This window comes from Halichondria panicea, chromosome 17, assembly GCF_963675165.1.
Source record: "Halichondria panicea chromosome 17, odHalPani1.1, whole genome shotgun sequence".
Taxonomy (NCBI): domain Eukaryota; kingdom Metazoa; phylum Porifera; class Demospongiae; order Suberitida; family Halichondriidae; genus Halichondria; species Halichondria panicea.
In genome coordinates this window covers 3,471,853-3,499,816 of record NC_087393.1, presented here as the reverse complement: position 1 = coordinate 3,499,816, position 27,964 = coordinate 3,471,853, and the positions used below count along the sequence as shown (strand labels likewise).

At 40.2% G+C, this 27,964-nt stretch overlaps 3 protein-coding genes across 3 annotated transcripts; 2 read left to right on the top strand and 1 right to left on the bottom strand.

Moving 5' to 3' along the window:
• The first annotated feature begins 66 nt into the window (after positions 1 to 66).
• Positions 67 to 7,268, top strand: LOC135351785 (polyubiquitin-C-like). The gene is made up of 6 exons (XM_064550880.1): positions 67 to 2,058; positions 2,665 to 3,117; positions 3,367 to 3,504; positions 5,918 to 6,001; positions 6,132 to 6,485; positions 6,589 to 7,268. Exons 1-6 carry the CDS (start codon positions 681 to 683, stop codon positions 6,867 to 6,869), a joined length of 2,688 nt encoding a protein of 895 aa, XP_064406950.1. The 5' UTR covers positions 67 to 680; the 3' UTR covers positions 6,870 to 7,268.
• LOC135351790 (uncharacterized) lies at positions 6,439 to 27,911 on the bottom strand. The gene is made up of 7 exons (XM_064550885.1): positions 27,789 to 27,911; positions 26,833 to 26,994; positions 24,661 to 24,730; positions 23,725 to 23,816; positions 13,916 to 23,441; positions 8,457 to 13,077; positions 6,439 to 6,865 (listed from the first exon to the last, which is right to left on the bottom strand). The coding sequence occupies exons 1-5, from the start codon at positions 27,791 to 27,793 to the stop codon at positions 23,423 to 23,425; spliced, it is 348 nt and encodes a 115-aa protein (XP_064406955.1). The 5' UTR covers positions 27,794 to 27,911; the 3' UTR covers positions 6,439 to 6,865; positions 8,457 to 13,077; positions 13,916 to 23,422.
• LOC135351416 (uncharacterized) lies at positions 10,852 to 15,337 on the top strand. Its single transcript, XM_064550401.1, has 2 exons — positions 10,852 to 11,712; positions 14,281 to 15,337. Exons 1-2 carry the CDS (start codon positions 10,852 to 10,854, stop codon positions 15,196 to 15,198), a joined length of 1,779 nt encoding a protein of 592 aa, XP_064406471.1. The 3' UTR covers positions 15,199 to 15,337.
• Positions 27,912 to 27,964: the final 53 nt, after the last annotated feature.

Here is a 27,964-nt window from a genome sequence, read left to right as displayed (position 1 = left end):
CACCTCCCAACATGTGTCTCAATATCAGTGGACGTCCCCTACTTAAAGTTGACCACTATATATACAAGTATACCTTGGCGTGTGGATTTCTCATGACCTCTCATGGTCAAAACAAGTACACATATAGAAGGAATGTGCAGAAATGCCTGCAAGCAGGTTGGTATATAATGTACCGACAGTTCTATATGGCCACTCGTCACTAGAATGTTTAATAAGACAACTCTACATCTCACTTGTGAGATCAAAACTGGAATATGCTGCCCCTGTTTGGGATCCACACCAAAAAACAAATTCTCACAAAATAGAAAAAGTACAAAACTTTGCCCTTAATTATGCCAGAGGGGCGTTTTGTGGTCAGTGCAATATGACTTTTCAGCAGTGCAATATGACTTTTCAGCAGTGCAATATGCTTCATATTGCACTTGGCAACAACATAGCAACGGGATATAAATCCTCCTATACAAATCCCTATGTAGCACAGATGTGATTTACCTTGTGCGGTCAAAGGTTACGCGTGGGCGTTTTTGTGGGCAGTTCTAAAAATACGAAGTCGGATGATTCTGAGAGAATAGGGCGGCGAGTTGCATGCCTCTCTGTATACGCCCTTAATTGCGCTTAGCGCTTGGTAGTAGTACTCTTGACCTAGGGCTAGGGACTCACTGCACTTCGCTCGCCCAACTATGTCGCAAGTATTTTATCGAACACCCTCTGGTAGGGTGATACCAATTGATGTGGATGCTGACCATTTAGTGGAGACAGTGAAAGCTAAGATCCATCATCAAGAAGGTATCCCACCTGAACACTTCTTTCTGACTTCGAGATCCAAGTGTCTACGAAATGAGTCTACTATCCGTGCTTGTGGCGTGGAGCATGGAAGCACTGTGGATGTGCAACTTCGCCTTAGAGGAGGAATGCAAATATTTGTTAAAACCATGACTGGTAAAACCATCACTCTCAACGTTAAAGCCTGTGACACAATCAAAAATGTCAAGACCAAAATTAAAAACAAAGAAGGTGTCCCACCTGATCAGCAGCGCTTGATATTTGCTGGAAAACAACTTGAAGATGGTTGTACATTGTCCGATTACAACATTCAAAAAGAGAGCACACTTCATCTAGAACTTAGACTCCGCGGAGGAATGCAAATATTTGTTAAGACTTTGTTAGGTCAATCCATCACTCTCGAGGTTGAAGCCAGTGACACAATTGAGAATGTTAAATCCAAAATTCAAGACAAAGTAGGTGTCCCACCTGATCTACAGCGTTTAATATTTGCTGGAAAAGAACTTCAAGATGGTCGAACATTAAGTGATTATAACATTCAAAAAGAGAGCACACTTCACCTTCTTTACAAATTATGTGGAGAGACAAACATACAGATCTATGCTCATTTGCCGGATGGTCGATCAGTGACTATTGCTGTCAAGCCCAGTAGCAAGGTATTGGAATGTAAAGACTTGGTCAATAAAGCTGAACGAAATCAGTTACCAATTGAGACTCAAGTAATGATCTTTCAGGGGAAGATACTTGCTAATGATGAAAAGTTGCAAGATTGTGGTATAGACAACGAAATCACAGTGCATATTGTACAAACAAGTGGTCCCAAAATTGTATGTGTACATTACAACAGCGAACGAATAGAATTAAATGTTTACCCAGAAGATGTTGTACTGGCTTTAAAAGCAAGAATATCAGCTGCTGTTTCTGGCAACCCACCTCCCAGTGAGCAGAGACTAATGTTTAGTGGCCAAGAAATGGATGAAACGTATCAGTTAAAGAGATATGGAATTGAAATTGAAAGTGATGAAACTCCTATTACTTTATTGGTGCTAAAAAAGCTATACGTTGAAAGTTCTTCAGGCTTGAGAAATGAGGTACAATTCCACCCACATGACAAAGTGGGTATCCTAAAAACTTGGATTGAAAAGTTTTGTCAGCAACGACTCGAACCAAGTAGACAACAACTGTTTTACTGTGCTCCTGATCGATGCGAGATACTTGAAGATGAACACATAATATCCACCTACAATCTACCACAATCACCAATACTCCATCTTTGTAAGTTGCACGATGTTGAATTAATTGAATGAAGAGTAGATAAGAGTAAGAGTGTTGAACTGCTAGTCAGAGGAGGTACGACATCTGCGTGTCAAAGGAAGTGTTTTAGACTCACATTTCATTGCGTGTTACCTGCCAAACACAAGCACTGCGCTATTTTTAGCTGCCAAGAGTCTGATTCGTGCACTGTTTGATCTAGGTTATAGCTATAGCTTAATCAACCATCGTTTCAGCTTCAGAATCTTCAGGAGGGATGCCTGGAGTTGCTATAAGCATCACTTCGGTTGATGTTCTATTGAACTTTGACCCGGATATAATAAGGAATGTGGGTCTTTAGGACAGGCGGATGTCGTACTTCCTCTGACTGCTAGTAACAGCATTTGCCTGCTCCTGCATCATCACACACTTGATAGTAATCAGTACTAATTTGTTATTATGCTTCCCAGAAACCGCACATGCTGTGATTGCGTAGTTCAGTGCTACAAACCACAGACCACTCATTAATTCAATAGTAATGACAGTGATGACGCATGTTAAGGCAGTTTAGCAGTTTAACACTCTTACTCTTATCTACTGTATATTGTAAGTTTTTGTTTCGCTGTGCAGGTAACGATGACTACCTCAATAGACTAGACAGTAAATGTCTAAACAATGTGACAAGGGAGGCCACCTGGAGTGATGAGGGTATCCAGATAAGTTCTTTGGAAGCAATCCCGCAAGACCAGCAAGTCACTATATGCGTTAATGTCTACAATCCCTCAAAATCGTCGTTCATTTTCCCTCACAGCTACTCTCTTAGTAGTAGTGTTTATATGATAAACGTAGTCATGACTGATGCTTCCTTGATACGTGGAATACAAGTTTGTTTAACAAATTACCAGCAGCAAAACAGAGGTAGTATGCAAGTATTGCAAGCTTCATGCATACCCACACACTGGGAGGCGAATCGTAGTGCACCTGTGTTCAGTTTCTCACCAGTTGAACCACAAAGGATCCAATCTCAAGTAGGAACATTGACATTGTGTCTAGACTCTCCACGCTGCTACCTTGTTGTTGCAGGTAACGTACATGCACACAACACAATACAATGTTACAAATTATCCCATATACACCCACTCTGGCTGGCCAGCAGGAGTCCAAAAATAATCAAGATCAAAGAAAATAATGTCTTAATTCTCATTTGTGATGCTGTCATAATAATATAGTCACGTGTATACCTCAGAATTCGTACAACTGCCTTTGGGTACTAACCCCAATATACACCATGACCCATGCATGCATCTATTATTTTATTGAATTTGTCTACAGAAATGACGACTCAGCCAACAGAATCTATGTTTTCACAAGTGTCAAAGTGGGTCTCTAAGTATTTGCCACTCAGAAGAAATCGTCAGCCATCACCAAGAGCATCTGGCACTGAGCAGCAACCCCGTCGTGAGGACGATAGTAAGTATGGTACAAATAGCCCTGAGCACAAAGCAATCTTAAGTGTTACACCTCAGCTCGTCGAGTATTTACAAAGAAATCCAGATTTAATATACCCATTACAACTCAGGGATCACCTATTTTGCCAAAAAAGTCATTTCTTACAGCAATCACAAAGCCTTGCTTCAGTGTAGTACTGCTTCTATAGCTGATGAGCTTATGAGAGTAATTGCAGAACGTATCGGATTTAGTGATGGACACTTTTATGAGCTCATTAATGCTCTAGAGTCTGAAGAATGGGCTGAAGACATTCTGGAAATACTGAATACAGTGCGAAACACGTACTTATAATTACTACAACTTATGATAATTGTATATTATGCTAATAGATCTTTACTTTTCAAAATTAATCATGAATAATAGTCCAGAAGCCTATAACGTACTTAACACCTTGCATAGTGTTGAGTGCATGAAGTATAATCATAATTATGCATGCATGCATGTGTACGCTTATTATATATAGTTCAATCAGTATAAATATAGTCCTCAATATGCCTCGATTTGCGCATGCACAAGCAAGGTATATACGGTAGTGTGTTTGTGTATGTCGTCGATTAGTGAAATAGTTAGGTCTTGCTCATCATTTGGGCCATTGATGTTTTTTGTTTTTTTACCGATTGCCTATAGCCAGAAGTTGGCCTGACCACTCTAAACGTGCTTGCTACGCCCCCTGGTAAAAGCTTCTATAATTGCTGAGCGGGAAGCGAGGCGAATAATCGTACTACCTGATTCTGGCCCATGTAGATATATTTGTATATATGTCTGCAACGGATGTGGGTTGGGCTCCCCCGGGGGGCAGTACGAGTCAATAAAGAAGAAAATGGTGTGCTAGGGCGTGGCCATTCCGTACCCGTACTGTACCGAGCTAGGTACCGTACAAGCTAGCTAGCTATGAACACCCGCTCTCATAGTGCAAACCGGCGTGCAGCTCTCTCTACAGAGCAGCTAGAGAGAAACAGACAACAGGACAGAGACCGAAGAGCCACAGCTAGTCGGATGAACAAAGGTCAGCTCATAAATTCTACTCAGTAGCACCGTGACTACACATCACACTTCTCCAACAGGACAATTAGTACAAGTCAACAAGCTGAAACAACTATCTGCTAAACTCGTCATCGTCACTCCAAACACCATCTACACTCTCATCGCTTTCTTGCCAATCATAAAGCAAATAGCCAATGATGACACAATCACAAGTGCCACCGACAAACAAATAATCACAACTAAAATTCTTATGGCCGATCCATTTCAACTTTCATACACTCCGAACAAAATCATTAGTAATGTTTCCCGTAACTAACAATTCTTACAAGCTATTCTCTTTATTTTATCCTTTTTCCACATTATTTGATGTTCTTCAAAAATGTCATATGATTATTTACCTTCTTCATTATAAATTTCAATCTGAGCTTCCCGCGAGGCGCCTGCGTATATGAATACGTATGCCCTAGTACATAGGCTTCTATTACGTTTTCTTGAATATCAATTTGTGGATTTACAAAATAAGCTCTTCGTTTACGAGTTTTAGCTAGTTTGCTTTGAAGGCCATTGCAATCTCTTCAGACATGTACGTAGCAACATTATACTTAGCTATACCACCTATATAGTATGTGAGCTGGTGTTTGGTTGCAGTGTTTGCATTCTTAGATTTGGGTGGTTGGTTTATCATTAGTTATCATCATCCTTTCGTGTGTGGTGTGTGTACTGACAATCACCATGTTTGATGGTACATAAAAGGGGGGAAAGAACTTCTTCTTTTCCCCTTTTCACATAATTATGGACCGCGAAACTATAGAGGGTAACTAATTCCCTAAGCGTGGTTACGGCGATTCGATAAGATAATAGATGTAATTGTTTGCATTCCTACCTCCTCGGCCCCAAACTTTATCTTTTAAAGCACCACGGCCCACGGGTCTGTGAAGGCGTAAAGCTTTCATATGGTTTGGGGATGCAATCTGAGAAAAGGGACCACTTGGCTTGATCTGAGATCTCTATACGTATACTGCATGATAGAGCAGAGAAATGCCTATATACGCAATGCTATATGCTTAGTCTGCAACCTCATTCTATGACTGAGTTATAATTGGTTGCTATGAATGCATTACTGGTATTAAAAAACGCCATTCAAAGATCCCTACTCCATTAGTACGCCTATATTTTGCAGTTTTATGCCTCGAGGCGTAGCCGCACGAGACCCGAGATACGGTACGCGGTAAAGCTGACTGTTAAGGCAAATCAAAAGGGCATCCAATGCGACAACTGTACTTTCCTTTATTTTTTGTTAGCGTGATCCGTATCTGGAACTCCATGCAATGTTCCACTATATGTATCTATATACTTATACTGTGGTAAAATTGTATACATATACAAACAGACCCTGTAGCCTCACAATGTCACAAAAGATCATTACGAACGTATGATGAAACCTCACCGAAAGTGGATGATGTCGCTTTGCAAGGTATGAGTCCGTCAAGAACTATTTTTCCAGATATGTGCATTTTGAGGTTAGATTTAATGTACAGGCCCTTAATTTCCCTATACATGTGGCTTGATTGCCAAATTAAGTTCATTTTACTATTATAAACCAGAACCCCAGATGGAGAAGTGGCCTACAGCAACTGCAGCACAGTTGAATCAAGAGTGCTCCGATGAAGCTCTTCACCAGTTGTCGACTCAGATAGTTGGATATGAAGAATACAAGCACGTGCTGGGCCTCCGTGATGCTGATATAAACGAAATCGATAAAGATCCGAGAATCTTCCATAGTTCCCAAAACAAATTTTATGCTGCTCTACTCAAGTGGAAAAATAATAGTATTGATGTCGACAACCCATCAAAATCGACAGCCACTTACAGTCAATTTGTAGAAATTGCTAAGAAGTTAAAGGACGGAAAGGCAATTCGTAAAATTCATATGGCTTGCATCAAGCATACATTATCAAGTAAGAAATTTACCTAGTTTATAAGATATCATATTACAGCCATGCATGTACATGCGCGTATATATATTCATACATCATGAAGTTTACGCTTTCTCAATTATAGACGTGACTCTACAAGAGAAATTCCTCAAAAGCAATTCATCTCTCCGTCCTGATGAGGAAATTCTCCAATCGTTTGCTCCCATCATTGGCTCTCGTTGGCTGTGTCTTGCTTTTCCCCTCTCCCTCACTTCTGAAGACATTGCGAGCATCGAGAGAGAGACAAGAGGAGCAGAGCCAACCAGACAAGCACTCATCATGCTGCGTAAGTGGGCAGTCAGGGAGACGGCAACTTATGGTCAGTTGAGAGACGGACTTCATACACTCTCAGTGTTTCATACCTGAGAACGTTAGTATCATGCATGACAGCACAAATAAATGTGTAGCTACGTTCAATTGTTGTTATAATAGCTAGCTGTTATAATTATATATGTCAGTATCACTGAACTTTAGAACTCATGCCTTGCCACTTAATTATACTCACCGCACTTTCAATTTTCTACTATCATGCAATGCTGTAACACCACACCCTTCAAATTGTTGTTGCCTTAATTAATTACCAAACTCTTAGTTTTCTCAAGAATTGTTAGCACTTAGCACAAAGTTATCACCATGCATTTCTACGTTATTTAGACCTATAGTTTTCTCAAGAATTGTTAGCACTTAGCTCAAAGTTATCACCATTTCTGCACGTTATTTATATTTATAGATGTATTATAATACAGTGTATATGTTTATCACAACCATTTGCCATTGAAAAGGGGTATCTGAATAATAGTACCGTAAAACCTATAAGTATACATTAAGAACTGTAATCAAGAACTTGTTGCCCAGTGAGTGGGCAGATCAAATGCTCTGTATATGACATGTGCATCACTATACCACGCATATAGCAACCATGCATATATTGCACTGCATTATATGGCATAATGCACTGGGATTATATGCACTTGCACTATGTGTAAATGCAGTAGATTTGCTTTTGGGACCATTTGACTTGAAAATTAATCCTGATTACCGTATAGTATGAAATTTTCGAGGCACGAAATTGCCTCTAAAACATTTGTGGAATAAAATTTTCAGCCGCATGCACAACTGACTATTTTCAAAAAATTGCTGTCCACGCTGTGCTGAAACTATGCGCATGTAGGACCAGAAAGCCAGAGTATACAGTATAGCTGGTAATTTTCGGGGGACAAAATATTCGTTGTTTTCGTTGTTGGTTAAGCGACCTTGCCTACCTTTACCTGCAGTACAAGCAGCAACCACGAAAATATTATCCACAAAGTGACTAAATATTGCTCAACCACGAATGTTTTGTCCCCCGAAAATTACCGGCTATACATGCAGTATACGTAGTGATGTTAGCATGTAATTATGTTTGACCGATATTAAAGGAACAACCTTCCGATACAAGCGGTGCCCCTTTGAAAATCGAGGGGGGGGCTCCAAAACAGGGGAGAAAACTACGCTTTACTACATTGTGTACATGCATCGATTTTAGAAATGTTGTGTGCTGTCCGCAGTGCAGGGCACGCGTCGAGTCGATGGCAGGTGAAGGGTTAATGAGCTCTAATTTTCCCACAAAACCCTGCGTCAAGTATATATAATATATGAGTTACATCTTTAACAATGTGGTTGCTGTAGATTTACATTATCATAATAAGCCAAAAAAGCTAGGTGCACAGTCTACAGGAGTGAAAGGTTATATGGGTTAGTACCAGGGTTCATACAGAGGGGGGGCACCCTGGAAATTTCCCCCCAGAAATCTGATAATGTCATAACAAAATGTATGATTTTCTCCTTCAATGGGAATGACTAGGTTATCCCAAAATGAAGTGGTTATCCCAAAATGAAGTGGTTCCTATAGTACATGCAGTGAATAGCTGATAGTAATGAAAAACAACCTTTTACCCGGCGTGCATGTGTTACCTCATGAGTCCCCATCTGAGCTGCTCTGATCAGCTGCAGGTGTGCCTGCGGCATTAGGAGTCTCGATGTCCTGTCTGCACTTGATGTAGCTAGCTTGTTGAGCTCATTCACTTTCTCCAGAAGCTTTATCTTGGATGTCCAGCCACTGGGAACTTGGTCTACTTGGGTGTGTGTTAAAGGTCATCAGCCAAGATGATAAAATATATACTAGAGCTCTGAATTGCTAAAGCCTGACATGTAGAATGTTTCACAACCATGCACAGTACAGAGGAGTGTTGTACAGTAAATGCAGTACGTAACCGTATAAAATAATAGCGAATTATTCGTATGGTGGAAATTGAGCATCATACGAAAATTAAAACTCCGAAATTATTCTACCGCAATAGTCACCTGAGCTATACATATTTAATGAGTAGTTCATACAAAAATTACCCGCTAGATATAGTATTATAAGGAGCACTTGATAGTATGTATGCATGAGCATGGAAGTCGGCTAGCACATTAATTTTTGGCGTGTGATCAAACAATCGTAATCTAGAAGCACTTATATATGCACTTATAGAGAAACGATTTTATGGTGAGTTAGGGACCTCTCGTAAGATACGTGCCAAAAAACCTTTTGTTTAAATAACTGCTTAGTACAAAACTTATACATGTACCACGTACAATGTAAAATTATCGCCAAAATTAATGAAAGCACCTCAGGTGCAGCATAAAGCATCATGATGAACATTAATTAATTTTTTGCTGCAGTTTGTACCACGAACATTATAACCACGAATTTATATTAATATCACATGCATGCTGCAAAAGGTTGCTATTTCGCGAAAACCCGCTATACATAATACTATTCAACAAGTGCACTGTGAAGGAGAACAGACAATAGGAACATGATTGCTAACCCATGAAAACAGTGTATCTTGAAAGTTTCGCGCTACACGTAACTACAAGCATGTAACTGCATGGTTTTATTAGGCAAATAATAGACTGTCACAGAAAGTCATGCAGTGTTGGTGATTGTACTGAGGACACTTCAGCTTCATTCTACGTACAGCTCAGAAAGCCCTTTTTCAAGCGTTCTGCTCATAAGCTATTTCGATCATTACATTATACCTACAATCATTATAGCTCCACCTGGCTACCTCTGACACACCCCGACATTGCATAGATTATAAAGTGGGAAGTGTTGCTTACCGATAACGAATTAGTACAGAACTACAAGCATGAGAGCATGAATACATGCACTCCTGCTACATGCAAGTGATGACACAGGAGCAGGCAAATAGCAGTTCAACACTCTTAATCTTATCTATCTACTCTTGCTACTGGCCATCAAGAAAATCTGCTTCTTCCTCACTCCATGCAAGCTGTACAATATTGATCACTGCATCTGCTTCTGATTTAATAAGGTTTTTCTTAGCCAAACTACTGAATCTACGTACAGAGATGAGGCTTCTCTTCCTGGATTGTGCAAGAGCAGGAGTCTAGCATCTAGGTGATCCTTAGCCTTGAGACCAGGCCGATTAAATACGTATTTTAATCGGCCTGGTCTCGAGGCTAGGTGATCCTTTACTGCTTTATCTCTAGCTCTTGAGATCAACTAAACTGCTGACTAAACACAAAAATAGCGCTGACTTAGCACATTTGATCTCATCCTTCCAACATCCTCTCAGAGGAGGTGGTAGGACATTCAGATCATTAAAAGACCTGCTGACTCAGGGTTAATAAACCTAGGCCTACACGTGAACGGAATGTGCTCAATCAAGCCTACATGTTGTACCTCCTCTGACCTTCGACATGTGTGCATTTGGCCTGGACATCAATGCACTGAACTTGTAGTGATTCGTGCACGCATGTCGGACCTCCTCTGACCTTCTTTGCTGCAGTGTTATCAATTTTTGAGAACGTCACAAACATTTGTAGTACATATGTAAACTGTGTGGGTTGACATCATGCAGAATGGGATTGTCTGGGTCAATCATAAAACTGCTTCCGGAGGACTTTAATTAAATTCCACTCAGCTAGCTCCACATGAATTGGAGATACTAAAAGAAGAGTAGACGAGTGGAATTCAATTAAAGTCGTCTGGAAGCAGCTTTATGATTAGGATGACGGCTAGGTAGGCGGGCTACAATCAGAAATTATTTGAGTGCAGATGTGGGCGTTTTAAAGGTATGTCGTATCAGACACAACAAACAGCGCGTTTCTATGGTATGTCGTATCGGATAACAAACATCGCGTCTGTGTATTGCTTACTATATATACATGACTGTACTCTAGGGAATAAGTGTACTCTAGAGAATAAGAACAGTAAGCTAACAGTATTATAGTTAGCTAGCTGACTGAAAAAAGTGCAGAATTTAGTGAGACTTAAAGCAGTAGAACAGCGGAGATCATGATTGCCTTTTCGTTCTCTTCAGCAACAATTATAGCACTCCTGCTCAACTCTGCTCTTGCCTTGGAAAAGGAGTGGTCCTACTCTATGCAAGACCAGTGGCCTAATATATGTGTCACAGGGAACACAATGCGACAGTCTCCTATAGACATCATCACTGCAGACGTCCAGTTTGACGAGAGTCTGATCCCTCTGGAGATGACAGGGTTTGACATTGAGTACGACGGGACCTTCTCCAATGAGGGAATCAACGTGCGTTTCACCCCTGATAACTCACAGGCCACGACTAGGAATCATCTCGGCACCTACGATTTCTTGCAGTTCCATTTCCACTGGGGCAGCCAGACGGGAGAGGGGTCCGAGCATCAGGTGGACTCTGATGCAGGAGAGCTCGAGATTCACTTTGTGCAGAGGAAGCAAAACGAAACCGAAATGGTAGGAGATTATCTGGGTGTGATCGCGGTGATAGCCGATGTTGATGAAGACATGGAACTAACTGGTCCCTGGCTGCAGCTAAATGCCTCCAGAATATTTGTTGCCAATGAGAGCTCAGTCATAGGGTTTCGTATCGACCAGCTTCTTCCAACAAATCGAGACTACTTCACTTACGAAGGCTCCTTCACCAGTCCACCCTGCTCCGAAATCGTGAACTGGTTTGTGATGAAGGAGAGGATCACCGTACCTGGGGCCTATCTAGAGCAGTTGCGACAAATTCAATGCGAGAGTACTGGACAGTTACTTAGCCCCAACTTTAGGCTGCCACAGGATATTGCTGGTCGTGTGGTGAGGACAAACTCTCAGGCTGCGGTGAGGCCAGTTCTCTCTCTCCTCATTGGTCTGGTGCTGTTGAATCTGCTTCTTTGAAAACACATCTCGGGATGATTTGTTTTGTGGACTCCATAACGACAGTTTAGACAGTTGTGTATATGTATTTTGTTCATAGCTAGCTATAATAAATTATAGACTATAGTATAGATGTTAATGACTTGATAGTATAGATGTTAATGACTTTTTTCCTCATTAAGAGAAAGAGATTGTTTATTGACTATGTATGAATACAGTGTATGAAATGTTGTATATATAAGTGCCAGTTGCACCCTTTCAAGACCAACATAATTCACTGCATGGAGTACTGGAACTTACTGAGAAATCATTCCGGGGTGCCAAATATTGGTACGGGTGATACTCAATTTTATACTATATCTTTATAGCTAGGCAGGTTCATGCAGTATTGCTTTCAAGAAAAGAAAAAGAATTGTCATTCCGCTACAAAGATTGCCTATGAATGTGTAAAAGCAGCACTGAAAAACTTGTCCTGCAGATCCATAATAAGCTTATCAATAGAAAAATGTGTGTACTACTGAGTTGCCCTAGGTGCTCTAATCAACCTCCACAATTATTCTACGCTTCACAAAGTGCTATTCCTACCCACATTTTTCTATGCCAGGAGGTCAGTGTAATTATGACTAGCCTCGATCCCAGGCCGAGTTTTTTTCGCTTTTATAATGAATCTAGTTGTCTGCGCATGCGTCAAATTTTATTGTATTTGTGGCCACATTCCATTCTACATCTAGGACTGAACCATCACTAACACTTGTAGTTGTTAGCCATGAATGTGGGCTGGAGGTACAAATTGACACGTGCACGTGTGTGTGCTGATATCGTTTTTAACTAACTAACCAATACACGTACACACCCACTTAAAATGCGGTCTGAGAGTGACGTACTCATACCGTAACGTGGTTTACACTACAACTGCCACAGTTGGATACTCCTCTTTATGTACTCCTGTTAGTATCTATATGAGTGCACATAGGAAGGTGCTTCACTAGTTGGGCGGAGTCCAAGCAAGGAGTACCGGTTGTACGCAGTGCAACATGATTATAGTGACCCAGGGCATTCAGGATGATTGAATGCCTCAAATTATTTTAGAAGGGTTTAGCAGGCTGCTGGATTTCTCTGAGCGATTCTAGGCCCCTATTGATAGTATTCGTAACTTTTGCTTGAGAAACGTAGATACTCTTGATGCCTCTGAGCTACCAGAAACAACGCTCACAATGAGCAGATACACTCCAGTCAGCCCTATGAGTAGGACAAGATTAAAAAGAAACCAAAGACAAAAAGAGGGTTTAAACCCTTACCTCACATTGTCCGTCTCATCCGTTAGTATAGCCAAGTCTTGAAGAGGAGCACTGTTGGGGGATAGCTGGATATTAGCCATTGCTCCTGTGCAGAGAAGTAGACATTCTATAATACGTGCATGTACATATTAAATTCCTTGTATTATAGTGTGACGGTGTCACTGTCATTCAATCCCTTCTGTTCAAGCTGATGATGGCAGCACTAAGTCCTCTAACTCACACTCTTCACTTGATCCACCATAAGATATATCAATGGTGGATCTAGATCTTGCCAAACAAAAATGATAGCAACACAAAATATCTGGCTTGACAAAGCTTTATAGCCTCTTCACTTGTTCTGTTTAGAATGAATGTTTTCTAAGAGATAAAAGCTTCAGCTAAGAGCCATTCCAATCGATTCTAAACGGGATACTGACTGCTAGTACACGATAGTACACGAATATAAATGTCACGAAAGTGAACGAGAATAAGTGAACGAGAATAATTATACATTTGTCAGAATCTGACGCATTCGCAGACAACTATAGTACCAGGCCAAGTTGTTCCCCTATTAAACCGTTATAAGGGAAGGTACCATGAAAAAATTAAGTTTTATTTTTTTCATAGTACCTTCCCTTTAAGCGAAAACTCGGCCTGGGATCGATGCTAAAATACGACTAGAAAAACATTGCTATGATTGGCCGGGGGAAACACCAAAAAGCGTGGAAACAAGAAATCAGACGAGAACATAACTCCAATCCGTTATTAATTAACATGTACTTTTTTCGCTGTTAGTTTTTCCCGGCCAATCGTAGCAATTTTTCGCTGGTGGGGTGATGACTGATCTTTACATATTAGGAATGTGCAGGCTAATCATGATGATACTAGTGCCTACACGTGAATGGAAAGTTTTCAATCAAGCCTAATGATCCTGCATGTTGTACCTCCTCTGACCGCCTCTTAGAGACTCGACATGCATGCATTTGGCCAGCTGGACGTTATCACGTTATCGCAATGACATCAATGCATGAATTTGTAGTGATTCGTGCACACATGTCGGACCTCCTTTGACCTCCTCTGCTGCAGTGTTATCAATTTCTGAGAAGCTAGGTAGGCGGGCTACAATCAGAAATCACACTGTTTTGAGTGCAGTTGTATGTGGTTGTAATTGTATAGATGTGGGTGTTTTAAAGGAATCTATGGTATGTCGTATCAGATAACAGCGCATTTGTGTATTGCTTTAATAGATGACTGTATACTCTCGGGAATAATTATCAGCAAGCTAACATTATTATAGTTAGCTAGCTGACTGAAAAATAGTGCAGAATTTAGTGAGACTTACAGCAGTACAACAGTGGAGATCATGATTGCCTTTTCGTTCTCTTCAGCAACAATTATAGCACTCTTGCTCAACTCTGCTCTTGCCTTGGAAAAGGAGTGGTCCTACTCTATGCAAGACCAGTGGCCTAATATATGTGTCACAGGGAACACAATGCGACAGTCTCCTATAGACATCATCACTGCAGACGTCCAGTTTGACGAGAGCCTGATTCCTCTGGAGATGACAGGGTTTGACATTGAGTACGACGGGACCTTCTCCAATGAGGGAATCAACGTGCGTTTCACCCCTGATAACTCACAGGCCACGACTAGGAATCATCTCGGTACCTACGATTTCTTGCAGTTCCACTTTCACTGGGGCAGCCAGACGGGAGAGGGGTCCGAGCATCAGGTGGACTCTGATGCAGGAGAGCTCGAGATTCACTTTGTGCAGAGGAAGCAAAACGAAACCGAAATGGTGGGAGATTATCTGGGTGTGATCGCGGTGATAGCCGATGTTGATGAAGACATGGAACTAACCGGTCCCTGGCTGCAGCTGAATGCCTCCAAAATAATTGTCGCCAATGAGAGCTCAGTCGTAGGGTTTCGTATCGACCAGCTTCTTCCAACAAATCGAGACTACTTCACTTACGAAGGCTCCTTCACTAGTCCACCCTGCTCCGAAATCGTGAACTGGTTTGTGATGAAGGAGAGGATCACCGTACCTGGGGCCTATCTAGAGCAGTTGCGACAAATTCAGTGCGAGAGTACTGGACAGTTACTTGGCCCCAACTTTAGGCTGCCACAGGATATTGCTGGTCGTGTGGTGAGGACAAACTCTCAGGCTGTGGTGAGGCCAGTTCTCTCTCTCCTTGTTGGTCTGGTGATGTTGATTCTGCTTCTTTGAAAACACATCTCGTGATGATTTGTTTTGTGAACTCCATAATGACAGTTTTAGTTCTACAGACAGTAATAATTATAGTTATGTATGTATCTTGTATAGCTACAAAAATGTATATAGCTGGTTAATGACTTGAAATTCCTCATTTGATGTTTATTGCGGTGTGCATACTAAGTGCCAGTGGCCCAGCCCAGTGCACCCTCTCAAGACCAACATGATTCACTACATGTAGTAGGAACTTAGAAAGCATTCAAATCATGAGCATGGGGGTGCTTGCAAATATTGGTGTGAGTGCATGGTGTTCAATTTTATACAGCAATGCCAGGTATACATAACCATAATATAGGATTCTTATTGAAATCATATAGCCGGTAATTCGGGGGGGAAAAACATTCGTGGTTGAGCAATATTTAGTGGATTTTTTTCGTGTTTGCTGCTTGTACCATATATAGAAGAGTAAGACGGATTGGTAACAGAAGCAGTTTACGTTATCATTTTACATTTAATCTGCAGTAAAACCTTAAAAACTATCCGCGTTACGCCTTATATAAACGAGGCTATTTTGCCGGGTAACTCGCTCAAAATAAGAAAGTTTCCTCGAGACATAATCTTTTTCAGTAATTTATAACATGCAGTAAAAAGGGACATTCCAGTAAAGTTATAAGTGTACAGCTGCTATTTATAGTCTTGTATTGCTAAAACGTGTAAGCGGCTGGTTAGACCTTATAGTAAGTTGCAGCACTGACTGAGCATATTTGCTTGTGGTACATGTATATTATGCACTGTGTGTAGAAATAGGCCATTAGCTTGGCTAGCCGGACTACGCCCATCTTATTGACACAGCCTCGATTAAATCGCATGTAAAGTGGATGTCGCTAGAGGGTACTTGAGTCACCAATCCCTCTTCTCTTCTATCTATGCTTGCACTGCAGATTCATTTGTGGGTAAATATTCGTGGTCAGAGCTCCAACCACAAATATTTTCTCCCACCCCCCTGAAATTACCAGCTATACGGTAGCTACTTTCAAGAAATGAAAAAGTCAGAGCATCCAATTAAGAATTGTCATTCCTCTGGACAAATTCTTGAGCTACACGCTACAAAGATTTGCCTCTGAATGTGTAAAAGCAGAGGAGGTCCGACAGGCGCGGTACAGCAAAAACATACAATGTGGGAGGATAATTATTGCTCAATCAAAGGCTAAATGCTTGAGCTGCACCGCGCCTGTCGTACCTCCTCTGGTGTAAAAGTATGCACAACACTGTAAATTTGGGCACCTGCAGATTGAACTTATGTGAAAAATGTGTGTACAGTACTGAATTAACTGCTGAGTTGCCCTAAGGTGCTCTAATCAACAGAGGATCCTCCACATTTTTTTACACTTCATAAAGTGTTATATCGTCCTCCACAATTATTCTACGCTTCATTAAGTGCTATATCGTCTCTCCACAATTATTCTACGCTTCATTAAGTGCTATATCGTCCTCCACAATTATTCTACGCTTCATTAAATGCTATATCATCCTCCACAATCATTCTACAGTATAGCACTCCAATTGGCTATTGTCATCAGTAAACAAAATGTGTGAAACTACACATCCCAATAGTGATACAATAAGCTGTTTTTAAAACACTCACATCAGTGCATGATTAAGTCTTGCTATTATGAGCCACTTAATTTGCTGACAAACTTGTTTTTGGTTGTGATATAACATCAACAATTACGTTGACCGAAGTCGTCTCGGTGACAAGTGTACAGTGCTCGTTGTGGTCAGACATCAAAGGAGTGTGTACAGTATACATGCATGCCTATATGATATTGATATTACATAGGATGTGGTGCTTTATACCTAAAGCACCACCCACCGCCCGGAGGTTGTATTGCCTTTATAGGGAACTATATTCTCGTTATTTACGGTATTAAATTAGCTTTTTCGGAATGAATAAATCTCATTATAACCGAGGCTATAATTATCAGAACTAGGACATAACGTCATGTCTTCATGCTGCACTATTATTGCCCTGTACATTCCTCTGCATGAGTAATAACCTATATACAAAATTGTGGAATAGTTACTATATAATTATAACTTGTTGGTATTGGATATAGTATACAATTACAAAAACGATTTAGTGAAAAATAGTGATATTATTTTGAAAACTCAAGTCTTAATTTAGTGTTCTATCTCTATCGTCTAAACCTTCGATGAATTCATAATTGCTTCGATCTACTCGATCTAGTCTAGTATCTGTGTTTAACTTCTTCAGCAAACGTTTTACATATCCAAACAATTTCTTGAGCAGCATTCCAATGACTGCAACGATGGGAATGTATAAAAGTACTAGTTGAATATGCAGTATAACCTGAATTGAGGTTGTAGCTTGACTGTCTTGTACTGTTTGTAGTACCAAAATAGACAGTCCGTTTATCATAGCCAAATTGCCAAAAAGAAGACTATCAAAAATGTTGTGCTTCCGCAGCTTGTAGGGCTGGAAAATGCAATGAATGTAAAGCATTAGTAAAAGAAATAATTCCAGTAGAATCACATACCCGAATATATTCTGGTAAAAGAGATATGGCAATAACAGAACGACACGATAGAGGAAGTATAGTCCAGAAAAAGAACGATAATTATCTTTGAAACCACCTTGAAAAACGTCAAACATGGGCAATAGTTTATTTATTCGAGTGCACCTAAGGGTGAATATTACAAAGCGATGCTCGCTCAGCTTACAAAACTCCAGGATCTTCAGTCCAGAAGGGTAGACAAGGAGCAAAATGGAAGGAAAGGAAACAACTGTTGCTAAAATGAAAATTGCAGGGATTGCAAATCGTAAATGCTCCGGTCCTAAGTACTCCAGCCCACCATAGAACGTCACTTTAGGGCCAAGAACACCTTCAGCTCCTGTTAGTTTGGCTCTTCGTAATATAAAAAAGGATACACGTACTAATTCTGTATAGCAAATAACAAGGCAAGCAGAGAGTCCATGCAAAACAGACACATTTGTTGAGACCCGTCTTTTCATTGCCTTGCACAATCTGTTACAGCACGAGCAGTGATTCATGCAAACAGTAACAAGTATGACCAATGTAAAAGCAAAGACAGCAGTGATGTACTTAAAAACCAGAACGTCCATTACAGTGGCACCCTTAAAGAGGCAGAAAGACATCGCCTCCGCTGAAGAAACTTCGAAATTAAATATACCATAAAATATGCTGTAGCCTGTTTGGAAATAATGGTATACTTTTCTCAATTTAACAATTTCTGACCAATTTAATGGCAAAATACGAATACATTGGCTAAAAAATATGAAGCCATTTTTGCTACCGGATGAAAAGCTCACATCAAAGACAACGATAAATGTGATTAAAATGAATACTGGTAGAATTTCGGATATTAAGAAAAAGATCACACCATACGAGCAGTGCTTGTCTTCCTTACATTGAAAGCTATAGGAATGAAAGTATATTGAACTGTTTTCCTTACATTGACCACACAGTGTGTCTTGTCGATTTTTTTCACACACAAATTGTGATAGCTGTGCATTTGAATGGGGTAGTGATTTCTCTGATATTGTTGATGTACAGAATTGAAAAGGACATGGTCCTGTGTATAATGTGCTAGTATTATGGTTGTGATAACCAACCCAATATCCATTTGTCAGGTGTGCTGTGAAGTTTCGATTACATTGTGATATCCCAGGAAGAGCTTGTAACTTGTTTTCAGAGGAACAAGAGCAGGAACCATCATGAGAGTAATAGCCTGGAGGACATGGCTGGAGCTGAACATCAAAAAAATGTTCGATTCTTCGGTAAGGACTAATGGATGTTACTGTTAATTTTCCCGTTTGGTTTTCACTGCCAAACAGTGTTACAGTTTTGTTGATAGTGTAATGACTTTCATTCAGAGACACTTGATTGCCATCTACTCTCACAAAAAATTCAGTACGAACTGTCTGGTTAAGCTCATCTTTCAAAGTTAATGGTACAGCAACTTTTTTTCCAGGGATAGCATACAATGTTTTTAGATTAGTTGGAAGAAAAGCATGACCGGTTGTAGACAATACAAAATTGTGTATGTCAGACACATTATATACTCCATCAAAGGAAAAGTTGCCTATCTTATTAAGAAACTCTTGGATTTTTTGTCCTTTTCTTAATTTACCACTAAAAGCATAGAAACAAGAGTGGAATGATGAGGCATACATTGCTGATCCAGCAATCGCTGCTGTATTGTTGTTGAAACTAAATGTTAGGTTCCTTCGATCAATTGGATAGCTAAAATTCCCCCCATATGTCATGAAACAATCACGACCCTCAAAAAATTCTCTTTCTTCAATTGTATAATAGTATATTAGGTAACTTCAGCCATACTATGCCAGTATCTAGGTAACTTCAGCCATACTATGCCAGTGGCACAGTTCAAGGCTTGACCTGTGCCATATGGCAGATAGTGGCACAGTGTTTCCTTTGATCTGCCCACTCAAAATGCAACAAATACGGTAAATTTTAAGAGGATGAAAGCACTTTCCTAATAATGAAAAACTAATCGTATAATCACAGCCCCGGTAACAAAACAAACTAACATCAATTTTTAGCAACAATATAATATATAGTATAGCCTGTTCTGGATAGGACAAACAAGAAATTTGTCTATTACATGACCGTATAAGCTTCTGACGAATTACACCTGTCAAACTACTGTGTAGCAACATACTCTGTATGTAATGTCCACGTTTCTCTCAAGTCAAAGAGAGATGTGGCATTGCCAGTGCATGGTTGTGATCAAACGAGGTCTCACTAAAGTTAAGGTCAGTCGACCTCTTGAGAAACCTCATTAGTATGCTTGTAATAATTATATAGACTAGCTAGTGATTGATTAACTAATTATGACTTTCAATTTAGCAGTTAACGTTCCTTATGATCAATAAACAATATCTTTGTGATTTACGTATAATGCAGGACGTGATAAAGGAAATTGGCCTATAGATCTACAATATCCTATGTAAATTAGAACATATTGATTGCTGTATACAATCATTGTGTGCTCCTAATCTGTAAGTTTAGTTATGTACAAGACGATATATCACACCTAAAAGGAGGATATATGGGGTGCATATCCTCCGAGTAGGTGTGGAATATCTGACTTATACCACAGCACTATAAAAGGACTCCCCTAGCATGTGTTGGTGTCCTCGACTCGATGTGTTGTATCAACTCGATTTTATTGGTAGGATCAACTCGATGTGTTTTATCAACTCGATTTTATTGACTTCATCTGGCAGCAGAGGAGGTCCGACCGACTTCTTTGGTAAGGATCAACTCGATGGCGAATTGGTAGGATTAGCCTCGATTCCAGGCCGCTGGGAAGAACAAAGCTAGTTTAGAGGGCAGCCTGGAATCGAGGCTAATCCTACCATCAGATCGATCTCGATTCGCACATCGAGTCGATCCTTACCAGAAGAAGTCGATAAATCGAGTTGATAAAACACATCGAGTCGATTTATCCTTCCAGTTTGGGACACCAACACATGGTATTTTGTATCGCCATTTTGAAATAAAAAGCTCACCATAAGACTATGCCGGATTTTGCAGCCGTCAAAGAGCTAGTTGAGCAACACGTTGACTCCTACAGATGCTCAAGAGCTTCGTTGGTCCAAGCATTGACCATTCGACGTCTCTTACTGGAGTTGCAAGAAGAGCTTGGATAAAATGTATCTAAACCACGGTCATGGACCCATGGAATCTTCTTGGAGAGCAGCTTCCGTCTTTCTGCCGTCGTTTTGAGTCTTAGTACTGTCAAGCATGGCTGTTTTCTCTTTGCTTACTTTCTTGAACAAATGGAAAAACTAGAAAAAAACTTGAAAACTGTGCATGCCTGCATGGGGCTGTATAATTTTATATATCCTATATATACAGCTGTTGACCAATGAGATCAATTAGTGGTGACGTAAGTGTGGTATAATATTTAGTACATTGCCATGTGATGCATGCATGACTGTACAGCTAATGTACCCCTAAATATAGAACATAGTCTGTATTGTACATGATCACTGTCATTGTCTAACCACAATGCGTAAAAATTAAATACTCACAATTCACTCACAATTCTAAAAATACCCTAACTTGTAATTTGTGGTTTGAAATTAAAATAGGTTGAAGAGAATAATTATTAGTTTTCTCATCTGGATATAATAATTATGCAAGCTACAGTATAACGCTCCCATAAAAAGCAACAGGACGACTACATTTAATACGGCAGCATATTTATTAGCATGCGTATAAGCTTACTCGACAACACACAAAAATAGCTTCAGTGCTAACTTAGCAGGACTCATAAGAAGTGACCAACAAGACTTTCACACACTCACATGCACTCAGTCAGACACAACGGAATACACTTACCAAAGCCTGAGTTTAGAACAATCTACCCTCAAAATATAGTATACCACTACACATGTATATCTATCTACACACTGCATGGTGACATTATTGTCATCTTAATTGCTTCAACAAGTTGAATACAAGATTATAATGAATTGCATGTGGACTACACCACAGGGTGTGTGAATGCTGAGACAATGATGCCAAGACACATCTGCTTAGAACATCCATGGTGGAGCCAATCGAAACTTACAACAAACCTACACCGGTACACTACAAACCTATACACCACTATACACTTCAACTCGAAAGTGGAAATTAACTGCAGCTTATAGGTGGAAACCGTTGGTTGTTAATTGCCCAATTTAGGGAAACTGGTTTCGATTATTGCTCCAAATGGAAAATACCTTCAGCCCCAGATTGAATAACTATGGTGATCAATATGCCAACCTCTGGTTTGATCCAATCAGAAATTGTTCAACTATTATCTAGAGCCTTAATTTCAATTGAAATTCAATTTGAAAATGCTTTGTCTCGTCTGCTTTAGTGATAATTCAAGCAATACAGTGGACTAGCATAAAACTAGTTTTGTTGTACATAAAACTGAGCAGCAATTGTGAGTGATGATTTTAATAAGCTATTCTAACTTTAGCCAAGTACCGTAAAGTTTCCAAGTATTTTAACTGGTTGAAGAAATGAATAGCGGACTAGTTTTGCTGCTGGTTTGCAGCCCTCTACACTTCAGGATGTGCATGTGAATGCTGTTGATATCACTGTCGAAGATGCAGTAACAGCTGCTGGAAACTATACGTTCTATCTAATAGAAACTTACAAGAAGCCTACGCTACAGTGGAACTTGAAAGTGGAAATTATGTTGTTGTAACTTGCAGATTTAGTGGAACGCGTCTTGTTTGTTTTTTGTATGTTGCCTGAGGGACAATATTTGCTGCCTGAGAGTGGGGCTGCTGAAGTAGGAACCTGTTTCAAAAGTACAGTTGCTAAAGGAGAATACCATCCGCCACAAAATAAGAAGTATGGAGGTCGATATGCCAACCTCTACTTAAAAGCGAAGCTCAAATTCAACTATCACATTGAACGAAAAAGAGTGAAAGTAAAGAAAGTATAAGTAATATAGAAACAGCCCTGAATACAAACTACTGAGGATACTCCTTTCCCGTATACTTTAGTAAAGCACACAAACAACCATTGGCTGAGGAGAATTTTGTAGAGCTCTATATAATTATGTATAGCTGCAGTTTTAAGATTCTTCCTTGAAAAGTTGACATACTAGTCTGCCAGTTAGTGTGTGTGCGTTGCTCATCTGGCTAATAAATTGCTGCGTTTATAGCATGAAAATAGCCTCAACGTAATAAGTACTGTTAAGAAAGCATATGGTTGCAGAATAAAAGCGAGTAAAAGCTAGGAGTCCCATTGCAGTGTATGACCTACATGTACACCACTGCGACAATGCCATTTAAAAGCCTTGCCACTGTGTCACATTATTTCAGCATGTCTCTAGTGTCGGCTCTATTGCCCTGTTAGTTGTTGCTATAGGCTTCCATCCTCACACATAAAAAATATACATACAGTATAGAACCTCGATTATCCGCCCGTACATTATCCGGTACTTCGATTATCCGGCTGGACAAAGTTCCCTACAGAGTTCAACAAAGTAAACAACTCCCTAGCAATTAATAGGCACATACGCAATTAATAGCCATTACCATGGAGATAGGCATGTTTATATTCTGTGCATGCCCGATGACCACGTGCCCTGCAATTGCACAGCTGTTTATCAATTAAGTAGGTGGATTGAGGTGTGGTTTATCCATCCACTTATTCAGCATTCAATTATCCGACTTGGATCTAGAAGAAGGATAATCGATAAATTGGTAAGGGATCATGAGTACAAAAGCAAATATCGTGACCATCCATGACATACACAAAATTGCAACACTGATCACTAGGTATAGGGACTCCCCATGCTTCAGGTTAATAGGTTACGTAATCTATCACTTGACAATAGGCCAATGATTTGTTTGACTACTAGTTAGTCTTCCGGAGCGTCCAGCTTGCTACGATATCCGGGCAAAGTACGATACATATTTGCACTGACACAACTACGCACACACACTGTACACGCACGCACCTCGTCCTGTTCTTTTGTGACTTCTCCTTGTGCAAGTCGCTCTGTGCTGACTGAATTCCCTGAATTATCTTCTCAGACATGCCCTCAAGAAACTATACGGAGTGAGAGGAACAAGTTAACTATACATGTAAAAGAGTGTATGATATATCTACATTATAGATCATGTTAGCCATAAATCCTGCAATCTGATTGGCTAAAGGTAGCTGTGTTCTATTCAACTTAGAAAATCATTAGCCTCCTTCACAAGGCCTTATCTTCAGTGCGGCCTGGGATCGAGGCTAGTACTTACTTAGATAATCATGTAATTCACTTAGACAATCATGTAGCAAATATTAGATAAGAACATTCAAATCTGATTGGCTATCTCATTGCTGCATGCTATGATCTAGACACTGTAGTGTTTAGGAAGTTTCCACATAGATCTATTTAGTATATACGTGAGGGTTCTACAACCAGCCCTTCGTGCTTCTAAATCGTAGAAACTTCCTAAACAGTGTCTAACTATTTTGTAGACTCTCGTTAATCCAGTCACCCTTGGGACAGTGCAATTTGGCCGGAATAGTGAGGTAGCTGCATTTAAGAAAATAGCCGCGGCTAAAAAGCGACCCTACCTCAAATTAATTACTGATTTTGCAGTTCTATCTTAAGGATAATGATTATGCTTTCTATTTAAGTGTAATCCAATTTTATCTGCCAAACCACATCCAAAACGTCGTATCGGGCCGTACATACAAACCTAGTTTGGGGCAGCAGAACTGACTAGTATACATTTACGGAATAGCGAGTGGCCGCATTTCAGGTTGCAGTAAAGATCAAGCTAACAATCCATACCAAACAAAACGACCGGTATATCGAGGTGACCGTATACTCCAGAGAGCCGAATTAGCAGACAAGTAGGCTACTGACACTTATAAACTTAAAGCTACTTTGCCTCGCCTTTTTTGTTTTCCTCATACATCTTCGTCTCTTCCAGAAAGTGAAGTATGACTCACTCTTGAGATTTGTACTGCAAACAGGTATAGGACCAAAGAATGAGGTTAGTCAAAGTCACAAGTAAAAAAACATTCAATTTTGGCAGAAATAGACGGGTGCATAAACAAATCTTCTATTGATAACTATATAGAGCATTAAGAGCTCAATATGAACTCTTGATAGCATACAGAGCATGTTTGAGTATCGTTGTGCAGTTATTTGGCCTGGATAGATTACGTAAAAGTAGTGATTTTGGCATGTAATTATGTGTTTGGAACAGGTGATAAATGCTAGCTGCTTGAATTGCAAAATTTGAAATCGCTCTAAGCACGAAGTGAAACTTCTTCAAAGATGGCTTAGAGTGACATGACTGTACAGGGTTTTATTTGGGGAGAGCAATTTTCCTCTCTCTTGATAAGATCATAGATTGAAGAGTTAGAGGGATAGGAAACGGAGTGGGAGTGATGCACGTGATGATTTTACATTGAATCTGCAGTGGAGCCTCGAAAAATATCCGCGTTACGAGGCTATTAAGCACATTTTTGCCGGGTAACTCCCAAAGCTGTGTTTCCTCGAGACATCATCTCTTTCAGCAATTTATAACACGCCTAGTCCATGAGCCACGTGTAGTACTTGCTAATGTCTGACCACACCCAGTAAAGAGACTTTCCAATAAAGTTATATGTTCCCAAGGCTGTTTTAGAGCTATTGGAACATATGACGTGTAAGCGTGCTGGTTATGACTACTACAATAGGTATAGACGTTGAAATATAAGTGAGTTGCACGGACTAAGCACAGTTACTTGTAGTTTATTATGCACTGAGTGTAGAAATAGATATTGTTGTGATGGCCTCGATTAAACCGCAGCGTAGCGTGGATGTTACTCGAGATACAAACCATTTCCTATCCCTCTAACTCTTCAATCTATGATAAGATAGAGTTAATTACAGTGGAATTAAACGTCAACAAAGCAAGCAAACAATTATACCAAATAACAAAACAACACAAGGCAATAATTATACATGTAGATTCTAACACATCACATTGTGCTCACATCGGCTCATAATTATATAGAGCAGATACAGGTGTGCTCCATGCATGTCGTGAAAAATAAAGTGAGCATCATTCAGAGAATGTATACCAGTATACAGCCTATATATAGTGGTATGCACAAGCCAAAAACATATACAGCTCCTCTTTTCTTCTCCATGCACTCTCTCCTCTGTTTTCCCAGATCTCCTACACTGTAAAAAATGATTGAAAAAAAGTGCGGTGGACAAAGGTAAAGTCGGTTTGTGTAAGATATGTACATTGTACAACGACAGTAGTCCCAAAGAGAGCTGTTGAGTCAGTTTTATAGGTAAGATTCTTTCTTGAAATTGAGGTCACTGGTTATACTAGTCTGCCAGTTAGCGTGTGTGTTTGGATAAACTGCTGCGTTCATAGCATGGAAATAGCCTAAACGTAATAAGTTAGTAACTATATTATCAGATAAAAACTAAAAAGCAAAAATGTGGCACAGAAATAGACAAATGTATCAACGAAATCTTCTATATACTTAATTGAGGAGCATGCAGAGAATGTTTGTCAGCAAATTGTGTATTTATTTGGCCGTTGGCATGTATTAAAGGAACAGGTGCATGATAAATGATAGCTCTCTTCTTGTTGGAAGGTGTAGCTATTAGAAATCGCTCTAAGCACGACGTGAAGCTGCTTCAAAAATTGATAGCTTGAGCGACACATTATATAAACATGACTGTACAGGGTTTCATTCACGGGGGATGGGGAGGGGAATTTTCCTCCCCTTGAGATACATACAAAATTTCAGTTACAGTATTGGCTAAAAAATGCACAGCCTATAGAAAACAAAATGTTATGCAGAGGGAGCATGCCCCCAGGTATAAGAGTATTCATCCTGTTCTTTCCTTCTGTAATACAGATATCATCAGGTGTGATCTCACACAGTCTAAAGCACTACATTTCCTAGGGAATCATGCCCCAAGACTCCATCCCCACAATAGGTGCCTGTGTGCTATTAACCATTTACCTGCCGAGTTATTCTCACACGAATTTCAATCTCTGCTACCTTGCCCGATTCAGGTGCTGATTTCTGCAACAAGCTCTTACCCACTAACCTCAATTTTGGCCCCTCTTTTCCACATTGGTAACCCAACCCAGCCACATCCAAAACTCTCGTCAAACTCCTCCCCTTTTGCAAATAATAGTCGGAATGTGCTGAGGATACCCTTGATGGTTTTCGACAGCCTCGAGGTACTCGTGGAACTGCAGGACGACACCTATATCAGAACATGATGAGATTGGTACCAAACTAGCAGCGTACACCTCAGGTACTTGCCAAGTGACGTCTCGGGAGTGCTGAAACTTTAAAAGTGCAGGTATAAGCGTTTGAACCCCGGGGGTGCGCCAAAACAGGGGCGAAAAATTATGCTTTACTACATGCGTCGATTTTAGCAATTTTGTGCGCTGTCTGTGACATTTCTGATGGACGCAGTGGGGGGCACGCGTTTATGACTCAAAATATTTTTCTTCATAATCTCCATTTTTTCCCTAAAGTTGCAGTTTATGTCATGGCTTATAATGGAGATTATGAAGAAAAAGGTATTAATCGTTCGGATTTTGATGGCACTACTGCACTTTTTTAAGAGGCCAACAGCTTGCAGTCAGACCTCGAAACCGGAGCTGTACATAGTTTACTAGTTGTAGATTACGGTCATACATTGTAGCTAGATATTTAGAGCCTTCTGTTGATATGAGAGAGAGAGTTCGAAGAATCGTGGCTATATTCAAACTAAATCTGTTCCAATAGTTGAGTGTTTGGCCTTGTCACTCCGCCGAGGAAGCTTTCTATTGGCCGTGAGTTCGGATTTGAATAGAGCCTTACCTAGTCTATATACCTAGGTACTATCAACTTAGTGCTCTGAGCCGCTGTCCTCGAGAACAAGCGTTTGAAAATAGAAAGTGTTCGATAATCAGTTCTTTACTCTATACGTTATCACAAGATGAAATGGCTCCTAGTACAAGCAGTGAACAGTAATCAAGTAAACAACCTTTTAGTGCCTGCATGTGTTACCTCATGAGCCCATCTGAGCTGCTCTGATCTGCTGCAGGCGTGCCTGTGGCCTCAGGAGTCTCGTGTCCTGTCTGCACCAGAGATTAATCTCTGATGTAGCTATGCATGCAGCTTGTTGAGCTCTTTCACCTTCTCCAGAGAAAGCTCTGTCTTGGATGTTCAGCCACCACTGGGAA